This window comes from Balaenoptera physalus (assembly GCF_965194825.1).
Source record: "Balaenoptera physalus genome assembly, chromosome: 5".
NCBI classification, from domain to species: domain Eukaryota; kingdom Metazoa; phylum Chordata; class Mammalia; order Artiodactyla; family Balaenopteridae; genus Balaenoptera; species Balaenoptera physalus.
In genome coordinates this window covers 48,812,672-48,828,624 of record NC_138884.1, presented here as the reverse complement: position 1 = coordinate 48,828,624, position 15,953 = coordinate 48,812,672, and the positions used below count along the sequence as shown (strand labels likewise).

General features: G+C 38.7%; 1 protein-coding gene across 4 annotated transcripts in view; it reads right to left on the bottom strand.

The window, feature by feature from the left end:
- CDS1 (CDP-diacylglycerol synthase 1) overlaps positions 1 to 15,953 on the bottom strand; it is a 70,680-nt gene that overhangs the window by 30,938 nt on the left and 23,789 nt on the right. For all 4 annotated transcript variants that reach the window (XM_082463260.1, XM_082463258.1, XM_082463259.1 and 1 more), the window contains 4 exons: positions 14,080 to 14,207; positions 8,304 to 8,400; positions 3,148 to 3,245; positions 552 to 691 (listed from right to left, as the gene is read on the bottom strand). In XM_082463260.1, the coding sequence (XP_082319386.1) occupies positions 552 to 691; positions 3,148 to 3,245; positions 8,304 to 8,400; positions 14,080 to 14,207 (463 nt within the window). The remainder of the gene's footprint in view (positions 1 to 551; positions 692 to 3,147; positions 3,246 to 8,303; positions 8,401 to 14,079; positions 14,208 to 15,953) is intronic.

Genomic DNA, 15,953 nt, shown 5'->3' with positions numbered 1-15,953 from the left:
GACTCTCAACCACTGCACCACCAGGGAAGCCCCTAAGTATCTGATTCTTAATCTAAAATCATAAAAACATGTGGTACAGCCTACTATAAACAAGTATGTATATTTTATATATATATATATATATATATATATATATATATAAATAATATATAATAAACCATGTCAGGAAAACTAAGTACCCCGAATGATTCTATATGAAAACTCTATTTCCTAGGAACAAATAAAGCAATACATATGTGAAAGTTTCTTTGTAAATTATACTTGGTAAATAACCCATATATTTAAAAGTGCCTTTCCTATAATTTGTGAAGAAAATTTTCAAATATATGGAGTGACTATTAAGCAAGTACTTTTTTTTAAACCACCATTAGGGAGTGACTACTGCTTAAGACTGTGATGAAAGAAACAGCTTTATATATGAGACATTTTAAAAAGAGAAGCTGGATTAAAATGTAACAAATAAAGGATGTTATAAATTTAAATAACAAATAAAAATAAGCATGTAACATATATTGGCTACATATCAATAAAGACTTTTTTCCTTAACTTACCTGCCAGATAGAGGGCAAATGATATAAATCTGTGGTAGCGAATGAGGAACTGAAGTTGCTCTTCTCTTTGAACAAATGTAGCAAAATAATCAGCTACAGTCTCTCCATAGAAAAAGTAGTTTACACACAGTAGAAAGTACCTATAATTTTAAAACAATTAGCTTCTTTAGATTTGAATTTTTTTTCCCCTCAAACTCAACAAAACTATTTTCTACAGTTTGATGATGACACAAAGTTCAAAACCAAGTTGAGAAGACCAGTTCATGATATATTCCACCAAAATGCTTTTTTTCCTGTTTTAAACTTAATTTCAAACTTATCAGTCAACAAAAATTTACTTAATAGTTCATGCCTTTATTTAGTTCAATATCTAAACATCAGAGACAGATAATTAGGAAACAATGTAGAAAACAATGTAGAAAATACTAGACATACTCACTCTCTCTCACACACTCTCAGACACACACACACACACACCATTAAGTTTATAATGAAAATTCACTCCCAGCTACTCACAGCTCTAATGCTTTGTAAAGATCCTAAGCCAAATTCCCACCTGCCCTAGGGAAGATCAACAGGAAAAGAAGGTAGAGGTAATTTGACCTCTAACCTCCACCCTCCTGCCCTGCACACACTGGGGTCTTGCCCCCTCTTCTCAATGCTCCAGATGCACTCTAGTTGAGCAGTGACTCAAAAAGGGTAGCTGTGGGGAACGGAGCTAGCAGCGGGTAAAAATCTCTGGGAAAAACTTTAAAAACTTAATAAATGGCCTGTCCCTTCTCCCAGTTCTGGTATATCTTTGTCCCCAGGGAGAAGTTGAACCCATGAGATTTTGCTGATGGGAGCATGTGTGAGCCAGAAAAAAAGGCTGCGAAACACTGCCTTAGGGTTCCTCCCAGACTCCTCCTTAGAAGGGCAGAGTCCTAGGCAGCCAGGAGGGCAGCAGAAGACGAAAGGGGTGGTGGTTTCCCTCTGGTTCTCATGAATGGAATTACACCCCACTGTTCCCAAAGGGAAGTATTTTAATTTTTATCAGCTGTAGTTTTCTCTCTCCTACAATGGAAACTAACTGTGTCGCCTCTGTAAGGCTGTCAAAGCCTACTCCAGCCACCAATCCAACTTTTTGGCCACTACACCCTAATAAATACACACCTTCTGCTCAGGAGGGCCAGGAAGATCTCACCATCTGTGGCACATGCCTCCTGGGTCCCACATCTGAAACCTGATGGGTGCTGCTTCCTCAACCCAGAACACTCTTCTCCAGCCAAAGCCTGTCTTTATTTCAAGTAACAGTTTCTCTCACATGTTCTCCATGAAGCCTCTACAATCACTGGAGCCCATCTTCACCTACCTTTTTTTTCTCCTGCGCTTAAAATCAATCCTGCACAGTTTAGCTTTTAATTACTCTCCGACTACTTAATCTACCTAACACTCCCTGTACACATTGCCACTCATGAGGAAACTTTCCAGAAGGAAAAATTAAGTGTTAACAAAACCAAGAAACTGTTTTCGACTACCGTAAACCCAAAAAGTGATTTGTTTGTTATAATAAGACACTGGCCCCTCTGGCTGATACTAATCAAACAACTATATTCAAAGACATGGCCTGTTAGGTTAATTATGAACTATCATATTATCATGTTCCATGGTCAAGGTCCTGATAACTAAGAAACCTAGAAAGTTTTAAAAATGTATAAAGCTTTAAATATTAAAATTATTTGGTGATTTTTATTTACTAATTTTGCATGCATTTGTACATATACAATATTTCAGAGGCTGGTAACTGCCCTGAAATATTTAGCAGGGTGCCTTACGCACTGACCCCAGAGTCTTCCTCTTCCCTCTGACTACCCTCCTTGTTGCATGTTACAGGGCCCAGGGCCTGGAGGAGACCAAACCAGAAGCAGCAAAGGTAAGGCCATCCCTCCTCTCACTGCCCTGTCCCCCCCCTGCCCCCCTGCTGGCATCCTGGGGCCTATGGGGGCTTTGGAGAAGGTGGGCCAGCCTGCAGGGGTGGGGATGAGAGGGGAGGAGGGAGACAGACATTCAGCTTGGGCTTTCCCGTCCTGAATAAACCACTGATCACTCAAAAAAAAAAAAAAAAAAAAAGACCAAAAAAGACAAAACAAAACAAAAAAACCCATAACTATTTTCATATCTCATCTTCAAGTCCTTGTAGAAATATCAAATTTTGTGTGTGGTCTCATATCAACTGAGGGGAAATAAGGCAAAAGATTACACATATTCATAACATTTTACAAAATGAAACTTTCTGTTAAAATTGTAATTATAAAGGATATAAAAATGTGTCGAATATAATGCTGAGGTTTTTAAAAAGAGCACAAGAATAGTGTTTATATTCAATTTAAATCAGGTATCTCTACAAAGAGTGAAAGATATGAAAATAGTTGTGTTGAAATGGGAGAGTTACAGGTAATTTCCTTCTTTCAAAATTCAATTTCATTCTTTTAATTTATATTTCTTTAAAATCAATCTATAAGGTCAACCGTATAGATACTGATTGATCAGGATGCTTCCTTACAAACTTTGGAAAAGAATCAGATTTTCATATCGGAAACAGTTTTAAGTCACTTACCAGCTTAGTGTTCTAAACCAAGGTAGGTCATAAGAACGATAGACTCTGTACCCTATAGTGATAATTTCATGGAAGCATTTCACTTGGATGCCTAGAACCTGAAACCAAGAGAAAACATTAACATACATTTCTCAATATTTACATTTATGCTTAGTTATTTAATAAGTAGCTTGTTGTCACATGTATTTTAAAATCTTCAGCCTACCCACTTTTAGTTAGTCTAAATATCAGCAGCAAAAATTCAATATTCAACTTCTCTATAATCAAGTGATATCCCAAAGAGGCAAGCAAAACAATGTTTTATTCAAAAAGTTTGAGAGATCCTTCCCGGGGTAGGAGGTGGCATTGTAGTTTAGAGTTTGAAGGGTATAGTCTGATTGGGATCACAGCTGACTAGGCTTTATCTCTCATTACTGCTTCATTTCTTGTGGTTGTCCATCTCAAGATGGACAGTCTTTCTGTCCATTTTGTTTCTTGAGTTATCCTAGGAAAATGATCAAAAGTGAAAGTTTGCTTGTATATATTTTTAACCATACAACCTGGTATTCTTGCCACGGATAAAGATACTATCAGGACAAATGGCTAAAATATCTTTACCCAGTCACCCAGGGGTTTGGGCATGAGCTTTTCATTCCTCCCTCCAGGCCAACTCTCCCACAGCCAGCTACACACATCTCTGATCAACCCAAGCAGTGCTTCCTTGACAAATTATAAGCAGCCTTCTACATCTGCAGCCCCACTGGCCAGTCAAGTGAGTCCATGCGGTTCTGTCTGCATAGCGCCCAATACACATGCCTAGTAAATGGGTTTATATTCAAGAATCCCTTTTTGATGGTCTATGTAGCTGTCCTTCAAACTGCTAAACCCACCAATCTGGGTAAAGGTAATTTCTGAGACCATAGCATCATATCCAGTGTTTGGCTTAAGACAATTCCAAGACTCAAAGAGCAAATGGCAAGCTGAACACTCATCACCATAAACTAAGAGATTCAAACCTTTGTGAATATAGCAGACTAACTTTTTCAACCTCTAGAGAATATACCCAAGGGCTTGTTTTTGTACAACCCTGGAGTTAAGAATGGATTTTATATTTTTAAAGAGTTAAAAATAAAAAACAAAGATTATATGACAGACACATACATATGTGGCTCCTTAAAGCCTAAAATACAACAATCTGGTCCTTTACAGAAAGAGCTAACCAAGAGCTGCCAAAGAATATACTTTGGGATTTCTCTTTGAGATCGCCACAAATCAGCTTTCCCAAACCTACTGCCCAGGATATTCTTAAGCTCTTTTTCCCCACTATACCTAGTACATGTCCAATGACATACTTTAAAAAAGTAGTTGTGTCCCCTCAGCCATACAGTAAGAAAATATTATGCCAAACTATTACAAATAGTTCTTTTAAGAAAAACTCATAAATGTGTTATAATGTAAACACAAGAGGAAATTTAAATACTGTCCTTCAGGGGCTTCCCTGGTGGCGCAGTGGTTGAGAATCTGCCTGCCAATGCAGGGGACACGGGTTCGAGCCCTGGTCTGGGAAGATCCCACATGCCGCAGAGCAACTAGGCCCGTGAGCCACAACTACTGAGCCTGCGCGTCTGGAGCCTGTGCTCCGCAACAAGAGAGGCCACGATGGTGAGAGGCCCGCGCACCACGATAAAGAGTGGCCCCCGCTTGCTGCAACTAGAGAAAGCCCTCGCACAGAAACGAAGACCCAACACAGCCAAAAGTAAATAGATAAATTAATTTAAAAAAGAAAAAAAAAATACTGTCCTTTAAATAGCCTTTGTGTATAACATCAAGTCATTTTTTTAACAATAATAGTCCGAGAATGGGGACAATGCTAGGTGTTAAGATAAAATGGCAAAGTCAAGCTATTTATAGAACCAAGGACTTTTAGAATATCAAATGAACTGATGCTACTTCTATGAATACATTTGTTCAAGAGCAACCATTAGCACTATATATGGTGTTTCACTGAAAGAAGAAAAGAAGAATCTTTAATATCACACACATATATGTATATGGTTGTCACTTATAGCTTACCAGTAGAATATGGAACTGCTCGGAAAATAAAAAACAGGGAATTCAAAATAATAGACTAAGAACTGGGTGATCACACAGAAACTGATACGCCATGCCATCAATACTGGCAGCAATTCATTGGTAGGACTCTGTTGGCCCGATTAATGTGTTATGAGCATTAAAAACAACAATCGATATGTAAATACCTACTCTGCTAGTTATTGAAGATTCAGAGAAATAATACAGGGTTTTTGTTCTCAAAGAGGCATAGTCTTTGAGGGAGAACACACACAACTACAATACCATGTGGAAACAGCCACATGGATATAGCACAGGCAGACAAAAACCTGTGGTAAGGGTGGGGATGGGCCAGTTGGGGTGAAGGAGAAGGATGTACAGAGTCATGTACATAGGAGAGGAGGAGGATGTTAAGGGAACTACAAGTAGTCCAGAGCTGCTGGAACACAAAGCTGGGGTGAGAAGTAGAGAGAGATGAGTCTGGTCACAGTGCCACAGGAAACAGCATGAAAGGCTGCACAAAGGAGTTGGCGCCGATCATGAGAGGACATGATCAGACGTGAATGTCTGGGGATAACAGAGGTAGAAAGAACTAACTGGGGAAGCAGCAAGAGAAGAGACAGTAAGGCAGGCAAGACACCACCATCCAGATGAGTACGGATAAGTGGCAGAAGAGGGTGAAGTATAAGGAATGAGAGACATCAAGAAGGTAGAACTGACTGGATTTGGTGCTTGAGGAAACTGGGGGGCTAAGGGAGAGAGGGGAACACAGGACAACACCAGGGAAGGCTTGGAGAAGTAGATAGAGTTATGCAGAATGGCTGGTGATAGAACAGAAGTTCAGATTTAGATATGTTGAGCTGGAACTATGTGTTATGCAGATAAAAGTGCCTATTTTCACTCTGGGAATCTATTTGAAGAAAATAATCCTGCATATGAAAAGGCTTTACATTCTAATATGTTTAGGATAATGTTATTCACAATAAAGAAAAACCAGAATATAACCTGAGCGTCTAAAAATAACACACTGCTTTAAATAACTTATGATGTACTACATTTCACTGAGTAGATGAAGGTATTAAAGCTGATGGCTATAAAGACCGTGGAGCAACACAAAACATTCAATATTTAGTTTAAAAAGGATACAAAATTTTAGTCACACTATAATTACAATCACGGTTTTTAAAAGAAAAAAAGATGAAAGGAAATACATCAAATGGCAGTATTAATTGAGTTTTGGTGGTTGATGATAGGGTTGGGGTGATTTTTTTTTTAAATTATCTATTTTCCAAAGTAATTTCAATATACTTTTATAACTCTCACAGTGGGAAAAAAACTAATGCACTATTTAAAAATAAGTTAAATAATGTGAATTAAAACAGTTATTATAGGAGTTCCAGGAAGGGGTGGGGGAACCTCTTATATCTTTTATATGTTCACATCTACCTTTAAATCAAGATATGCTTTAGCAACTCCATCACTTAGAAAGTGTGATTCCAAGCTGTGACTGCAACAATTAAAGCACTATAAATAGAAGGTTGAAGGAAAAAAACTCCTTTTATTTTAAGGAATATGAGTATGAGTTCCATCTTAAAATAGTAGCTATCATTTGCTAGAAGTAAGTTTTTAATAAAACTCTCTTGAATTCGTCATTTTTGAGTGCTGATGTTATAAGGCAAATGCAAGCTAGGTACAATGTGTACTTCTCAAAATATAAATATAAATGACCTAGTCAGGGCTGTGAATGTAAATAATACTTTAAAACACATAAAGGTAGTATCAACTGAGTACCAAGTGTGTGTGTATATCCACCCATGTTCCCTTAACATAAACATCATAAATACAATTGAGATGGATGAAGACAAATAATAAAAAGGAGGGACACTGTACATACCCCCGAGAGCAGGCCCTCGCTGTTCACTGCTAAACCATGTTCAGCACCCAGGAAATGCGTGATGTTCGTCACGAATGAATTTCTCCTTCTTACTTCTATCACTTTGGGCTTCAAGTGTTTCATACTTCTTTAGATATAAAGGCTTTTATACACAGGGAATCCTTTGCTGTGAAAATCCTTCCTCCAAGGTCTCCCCTTCACCCCAGTGAATCCTACTCAACTTTCAAGATCGCAGTGCAGACGCTGGGCACTGGATGAAGTCTGGAAAGTCTCCTGGCTCCCCCCTTTGCTCTCATAGCATCCAGTTCTTTTTTTCAAATGCTTATTGCAGTTTATGATTACATATCTGATCAATTCTTTAATATGTAGATAGTAGGCTCCATGAGGGCAGACACAGGTGCATTTTTCTCAGCACGACTGCATCATTCCCCAGAACTGCCTGGCATGTAGCGGGCATCCTGAAGCATGTGTTAAATGAATGAATTAAAAGCTGAAAAAATGTGTCTGACTTCATAACTTGTTGGGCTTCCCATACACAACAAAATCCCAAACTCCCAGAGTGGCTTTTGCTTGCCTCTCTAGTCTCATCCCTAGACACTCTCCACATGTATAACTCACAAATCCCCCAACGGACCACAATCTCTCCTTACTACACCCCTGCCCCTGATATCCCCAACTTGGAATGCCCTCCCCTGTCCAGTGCTTCTTTCTGACTCAGCTTTCGCATCACCTCCTCTGGAAGTCTTCCCTCATCTCTCTCTCAGACTGGATGAGGTAATTTTTTTACTGTGCTCTTCCAACAAGATCTATCATGGGGTTTATTCCACTCATTTACTACACCATTTATTCATATGGTTACTTACATGTCTCTGCCATTAGAATGAGTCCCTGGAAGTCAGGGATCTAGCTAATAGTCATATACGTTGAAGTCGTGTGTGTGTGTGTGTGTGTTTCTGTTCTACCTAATGCTTGGTGCAATGTCTGACACAAAGTTGTGTATCTACTGAATATCACGTATACTTGATACACACTGAATGGCCAATTTGCAAATGGAAAAGATTAATCCAGGTCATTTCGTGAACCAGAAGATGCTTAAAAGAACTAAATTTGCTGCTGTCAAGTCTTGAACCACCTTCTTTTTCATGACATGCTCAAATTTACTTCAATATCAATGCTGAAAAACAAAGCAAGAGACACTTGGGCAAACACTTACAAGAAGCATCAGCATAAAGGATCCCATATAGATGATCAGGAAAAACAATGAAATCATAGTTAGAGTAAGAATTCCACGAATCCACCAGTTTTTCCACCTAAAAAGGAAATATTTGTAGAGTTAGCATTCACGTGTTCTTAAATTTTTGTGTGTTGTTTCAGTAACGAGTTGCCAGACTTACAGGTTTCCCTTAACTATGTTTTAGGAATCCCCTATACTTTACCTTATACAATAACAACAGCACAAACCAACCAAACAAACCAGTAGCATTCGCTCACTCACGGAGAGCTAAAGGAAATGTAAAAGTTATGTTAGCCGAAGAAAAAAACTAGTTTTTGTTGCATGTGAACGAGGATGAATCGTGAGGCTGGGAGGCGAGGTGGCCAACGCAGACGTGTGCACATTCCACCTGGGGTCACTCAGGTGGGAAGGAGGAGCCAGGTGCACAGCCCTCCCAAAGGGCGTCTGTCCTTCCGTGTGGTGGATAAAAAAAGCACTGATTTTAAGGTGGTGTAGAACAGAGAGCATGGCCTTGCAACGAGAAAAAGTAAAGAAAGGACAATGCGGAACTGAACCTGGAGAGCACCGCGATTTCAGGGAAACGAGGAAGGTGTGGGGAGGTCCGTCATTGAGGGCAAGACCAGACGGAAGGTCAGTTCTTTCTGTTGCTCAGTGTGTGCTGCCTGCTTTCCTGCGGGACAGAGCCTTTCGTAGAAAAGTATTCTCTTCTCCTTGGGCCTCTGCTGGTGCTGAGAGCAGAGCTTCCCTGAGGCACACCTGGCTGGTCCCTGGTAGACTGAGACTTGACCTCCTCAACCCTCTGCCGTCAGTGAGGGCCTGGGGAGCCCATCTGCCTGCCCCCCACCACTGCAGGAGCCTCACACTTCACCCCCTGTGTACCTTAAAAATATTTGCACTCTTCATGTGGTTACGTCATAAAAAATGTCAGCAGCCACTGTATGAAACACCTCAAATTGTTCTAACAACACCTATAGAAGGATGATGCTTTCTGAATCTAAAACTGCTGCCCTCTGAGTTTATTCATTCTACACTCATTTTACGTTATACTCACAGTAAAGTTTTTAAATAATTTTCTGATTTCTATTAATTCAAATGCTAACATTTAAATTATATCACAAGAGATTCTGACCCAACGTATAGTAACATATATGCACTGTATTCTAAGCACAAGCCCTCGTTCTCCTCTCTGTAACAGAAATATTAGCTGATTTCATCCATTTATTGAATACTGATTACACTCCCTGCTTTCAATCACTCTCCTATATAGTCTAGATACCCCTAGCTACTCTTTCTCAAATATCCCTTTGATCGGGGCTTCCCTGGTGGCGCAGTGGTTGAGAATCTGCCTGCCAATGCAGGGGACATGGGTTCGAGCCCTGGTCTGGGAAGATCCCACATGCCGCGGAGCAACTAGGCCCGTGAGCCACAACTACTGAGCCTGCACGTCTGGAGCCTGTGCTCCACAACAAGAGAGGCCGCGATAGTGAGAGGCCGCGATAGTGAGAGGCCCACGCACCGCGATGAAGAGGGGCCCCCCCTTGCTGCAACTAGAGAAAGCCCTCGCACAGAAACGAAGACCCAACACAGCCAAAAATAAATAAATAAATAAATCATTAAATGTTAAAATGGTAATATTTTAAAATATATATATATCCCTTTGATCATGTCCTTTCTGCACACAAGACCTAAAATGCCAACATTAAGTCCAAACTCTTTTATATAGTTTCCAAGGTTTTTCACAAGGTGGTCAAATTGTACTTACCCAACTTTATTTCCCTCTACTGTTTAGTTAAGTATGTAGACTCATACATTTTTCATGAGACTGTAAGCTTTGGGGCTGAACTGAAATGAATGCAGAATCAAAAATGCTACAGCTGAAAGGTTCTATTTGACTTAATAAAACGAACTCTTTGAGGATGAATGAATGGATTAGGAAACTGGGCTAGGTCGCAGAGCTAGTCAGAGGTAAATAAAGGACCATAAGCCAGTCTCCTGATAATAATCCTGTCTTCCTTGCACGAACCTCAGAAATGTACTTAGCCCTCCTTCATAACTGATTCAGAATTACTGAGAACCTCTTCTAGAGAGTGTCAGAAATCAGTCCTTGGTGGGAGTTGAAAGGTCCAAGTGTACCTCTAATGTTAAAGGGCTGGCTCTGAACGGCAGAGAATGGTAGCTTCTGAGAACCAGAGATTTAAACAAAGACCTACTCTCTTTTATTACACAGATGTTACTCCAGCCAGAAAAATTCCCCTCCCCAACAAGATCAAAGACTTAATTGCCTTATTTTAGTTTAAATGACTCCCCAAATCTCCCAAGAATACCTAACACAAAGTTAAGCACATAAAAGCACATACTTAATATATATATCCATTGATACAGTAACCCAAAGTTATCTCTCAGGGGAGAAGCACTGAATTCGAAACAGAGCATTGATATGCAAAAAAATATGTACCACTGTTACTAAAATCCAGAGGAAAGTCTGGTTCCGAATTCAAAATTCTTGATTTCCTTTACCATGCCACCATGATCACATTAGAGAAAGCCTTAATTTTGAGTCCAAGTCATCACCTCACAGATTGTTTCAGATAAAGGAACTCAGAATCAGGAGAGAATTCCATTCAAGTCTCATGTTTCCAGGACCTATATGAGCTAGAAATGAAATTTCTAAAAAGTATATAATTAAGCAGTGTCCTTTAAAGTGATTATCTAAAGTGGTTACACATTTATTGCTCAAATCAGTTATGTGATGCACAATGTCTTACTGTTACTACAACTCTTAAGGGGTTATTATTTCAAAAGTAATAAAAATTTATTTTCCTTTTTTTTTTTTTTGGCCACGCCACACAGCATGTGGGATATCCTAGTTCCTCGACCAGAGATCGAACCCATGCCCCTTGCAGTGGAAACGCGGAGTTTTAACCACTGGACCACTGGGGAAGTCCCAAAAGTAATAAAATTTAAAAAAAAATTTCCTAATGGTACAAGCATAATGAGAAAGACCTAGGTTGACAAGGCAGCTCACCTGAGCCAAGAATTAGGGCACAGAGGCACTCTTCAAGAACAAACAAGAACCTGGTGGGCCATCTAGCAAAGAGCAGGAGTTTTGAGAAAGCCCATCTACCAGCCTTAGGAGGAAGTTGACAGGATGTGTGCAGGTTCCCAGGGAGAAGGAAGATGGCATTATAGAGTACAAGAGCACCAGCAAGACTGTGCCTGGGTATATCCACGGTTTCTCAACCTTCACTAGTAACGTTTGAGCCAGCTCATTCTTTGTTGTGAAGAGTTGTTCTGTGTACTGTAGGATCTTCCCTGGCCTCTACCTACTAAGTGCCAGCAGCACCATCTCTTATTGTGACAACCTAAAATGTCTCCAGACACTGCCAAATGTTCACTGGTTGGCGGAAGGTACAAAATCCAAGGCATTGCCCCTGGAGAGAACTACTAAGTTAGACTCATTGCTGAAGAAGCTCTTCACTAAAGGATAGAGCCAGACCTCATTGGCTAATGAATATTCATTTCCACAGACCCATACACGGGTCAAGAAACAGACTGCTGACAACTTGCCAAGTGACTGAAGACCTTTCACGCTCTTTCCAATTTCAATGGCTTATGCTCGTTTTGGCATTATATATTAGAGCCTTAAAAATGAACATAAATCTTGACCAAGGAATTTCACTTTTAAAATTTTATACTAAGAAAATAATTATAGATGCTAAATAAAAGTTAGCTATATTAAAGCAGAGTTGGTTTTAATTGTGAAAACTTAGAAATTGGCTAAATGTCCAGCAATAGCTGATTCAGTTAAGTAAGTTGAACTATAGCTGTACATAGGAATATATCATACAGCCATTAAAATATTTACATATATTTAAGGATGTTGTTCCTAATACCATGGAATGAAAATGAAAATACCAAGGCAGAAAACAGTACAATGCTATTTTTACATTACACACACAGGCACACACATGCACACAGTGCAAAAAAAAAAAAAAAGTTTCAAAGATAAACATCACAGTATTTTAAATATTAATGTCTTGGTAGGAGGATTATAGGGTTTTCTTCGGCAAACCATGTACATTCCTTATGCAATTAGTATTTTTAATCCTATGCATCTACAATTTCTAAATCTTTGCAAGGCAGACTATTTGGGGTATTAAATAAAAAGAGGCTAAAATGTGTAAAATGTAGATTTTAAAACATTTATTTAATCTTTACAGAGAAGTTTCTCGAAAAGATTGAAACTAGTTATATATCATCTGCTGTTAAAACCAATTCTTTCATAAATAGAGCACAATGCCTAGGTTCAGAATGTGGCTCTGTCACTTGCTAGCTACACGACCCTCGATATAAAACATTTCTGTGCTTCAGTTTCTCCATTTATACAACAGGTATATAGCCATACCTGTGTTACAGGGTTGTTGTGAGAATAAATTAGTCAACACATATAAAGTGCTTGGAGCAGCACCTAGCAAATATACATGCTCAATAAATACCAGCTACTACTACTTGCCATTGTTGCTTTATGCCAGGAAAAAAAAATTATTAAGGAAAATCTTGTTATGAATGACACACAGGAATCCAGCATTATTCTTACATAACATCAATATGAAAAAAAATCCAGATCTGAGAAAGACCAGGTGAGATTTTTAAAAAAGGTACATCTGTGAACTAGGTCATGAAAACAACTGGGAACAAGAACTACTAAAATGATAACCATGCTTTTAATAATGGACAGCAAAAATTTATTCTATTGGCTAAAAAATATGAAAACTTTGTTTTGAACCAATTTATTCTACTATGGTCATCCTCTAGGAAATTAAAAATCAGAAAAGCTCATATTAGATTTACTAGATATGACTAAATCAGTATTTTCCAAACTCCAATTTATGACCCATGGGTAGTAAAATCAATTTAGTAATACAGCGTATTTTTGTTCAATAACATAGAACAGCTATCAAAAATAAAAGAAATCAGAGAGCATCACACATAGCAATGGCAAGAATTGCTTTATAACATTTTTACAGCAGTTAAAATATACATTTGTGTGTCTCTTGGGGCATGGTGTAAAATGGACCTCTTACTGTGTGTCACAGTATTAAAAAGTTGAAAAAAGAGTGTTCTGTACCAATATTTAAGGTTTCATGTTAATTTGGATAAAATATTATATTTATTTTGCTTTTATAAATTTTATAATTCCTATTACAAAGACTACAATGGAGGGCAATATAAAATTAGCTGAAATTGGGTGGTTATTAAACATTTAAAAGTATAGCACAAATATAAAATGGTAAAGGGTTGTAGAGTTTTGGACAATGATTTTTAACTCTGTTAAAAGGAAAAAACTTACCTATTTCCATCTGGCATTTGAAAAACAGGGAACAGAGAATATAGAATTTTCTTTTTTAGATGTTCCAATACCAGAAAAGGCAACCTGATGTGGTAAATGGGTCACTGGCTTCAGAAACCTGGCAGACAAGGGCAGAAATGCCAAGTCCACAACTTACTAGCTCTGTAACCTTCACCAGTTAACCTCTCAGACTTGGTTTTCTCACACTTAACAAGATTTTAAGGATTTACGAAAGGATGTACATCAAGCCTCTAATACTGTGCTCATATATGGTGAAAAAGTGTAAAGCCTCCTCTCATAGCTCTAAAACTCACCAAAAGTGAAATTTATTACATTGGACATGGTCCAGGATAACCTCACAGCTTATCTTGTGTACCCATTAGATTCATCTTCAACCAACCATACCTTGAAGACAAACCAGATAGAGCTTTCTTGAGGATCTCAGGGGTTCTATCTGAGGATGGTGGAATTTCTGGAATATCAGAATCTGGTCTGGAATCCAAATCTCCATATCTGTCATCAATATCTGTTTCCTAAAATTAAAGAAAAAAGAAAATCACTTTGCAAAATAAAAGGAAGGAAAAGCACATGCTTGCCAATGCATTTATTTATTGCTCAGTGTGCCAACTCTCATTTATATAACTTAAAACAAAAAATATTAACTTATCTTGAATATCCAAGCACTGTTGTACATCCTAGTTAGGAAAGTTTGATTATCTTTGCTAAAGTCTATCAATATAAAGGATTAATTTAAACAAAAGACACAAAAAGAAACTCCTATATTATCTAAATCAGAAATTTTCCACAGAATCAAACATTTATTGTTTTTCAACTTAACAGAGAATATGGTGTTAATGCCACATAGATTCTGATCAACTGTACACAGTCTCTTTTTTTATTTGATTACAACCAAAGCATCAACAACAAGAGGAATGTCTTACACTGGCATAGCATTTTAGATAGATAGATAGATAGATAGATAGATAGATAGATAGATAGATAGATAGATAGATAGGGAAGCCGAATCCAGCCTCTGTACCCCGACACCGAGTTAAATCTCAGAGAGTTTTGGGTGAAGTAGAAAAGAATAGTTTTATTGCTTTGCCAGGCAAAGGGGGCCACAGTGGGCTAATGCCCTCAAAGCCCATGTGTCCCAACTTGGAGAGGGTAGTAAGAAGTTTTATAGTACTGAGGTGTGATCAGCTTGTGGACATTCTTCTGATTGGTTGGTTGGTGGTGAGGTAAGTGGAAGTCAGCATCATCAACCTTCAGGTTCCAACTGGTGGGTCTACATGCTTGTGGGAAGCATACCATCAATAATTGTTAACTCTTCCCACCTGGAGGGGGTTTCAGTATCTGCAAAACAGCTCAAAGATATTGCTGTGTGTATCCATTGATGGGGAACCAGGACCTTGCCCCAAGGCTGCACTATTGTTTCTCTTGACTGTTTCTCCCTTGTCTCACATCCCCTCCGTTCCCTAATTAACAACTGCTTGAATCTGCCCACTGGAACTCAGAGAAGGTCATGGAGGCTGAATGAAGGCTACTTTCTGCAATCAGAGAAATGGGGGGACACAGAAAGCCTTTGTGCCCAAGATCCCCACAGGGCCTTGCTCGGTATCAATCCCCCCTTTTCTTTGATACTCCTCAACCTTGAGAACAGATGTTGGACAAGGAAGGGAATCATTGTTTTGGATAGAGACATTAATCATAAACCCAGCAGAGGAACTCGGTTTCAGGGGACTTGGTTTTAATCCCCCTTTTTTAACTTTTCCCGAATCTTTTAGGGAATAGGGTGACAACCGCTCTGGCTACTTCCAGCTGAAATGGGGCATAGTCCTGCCTCAATTTGGGACACTGAGTTGGAAATATTACTGAGTTCCAAGTCCTGGGTCTGAGTTTAGTATGATTAAGGTCTCAATCCCCTGGGAATTTAAGCCTGAAATCCAGTCTGGACCTGGCTCTTTAAGGGAGACTTGTAGCCAGGTAGCCAGTTGTCTAATTTTATCTAACTAGGTTTTAACTTCTGATATGGTATTAAGATATATATAACAGGAGCTATTGGCCATTAAATATGTCTCCTCTTTTGTTGTTAATATCTGATCTGAAGCAATTTTATTGTCTAAAAAATTTAATAGTTACAAGAGGATACCTTGAAACCATAAGGTTGCAGTTACCAGTGGACACTGTTTTGAGATTGGCTGGTGCCATCCCCTAGGTCTGACACAGCTCAGAAAATTCGAGTTCTCCACAATACAGGAACATGTCCGAAATCACAT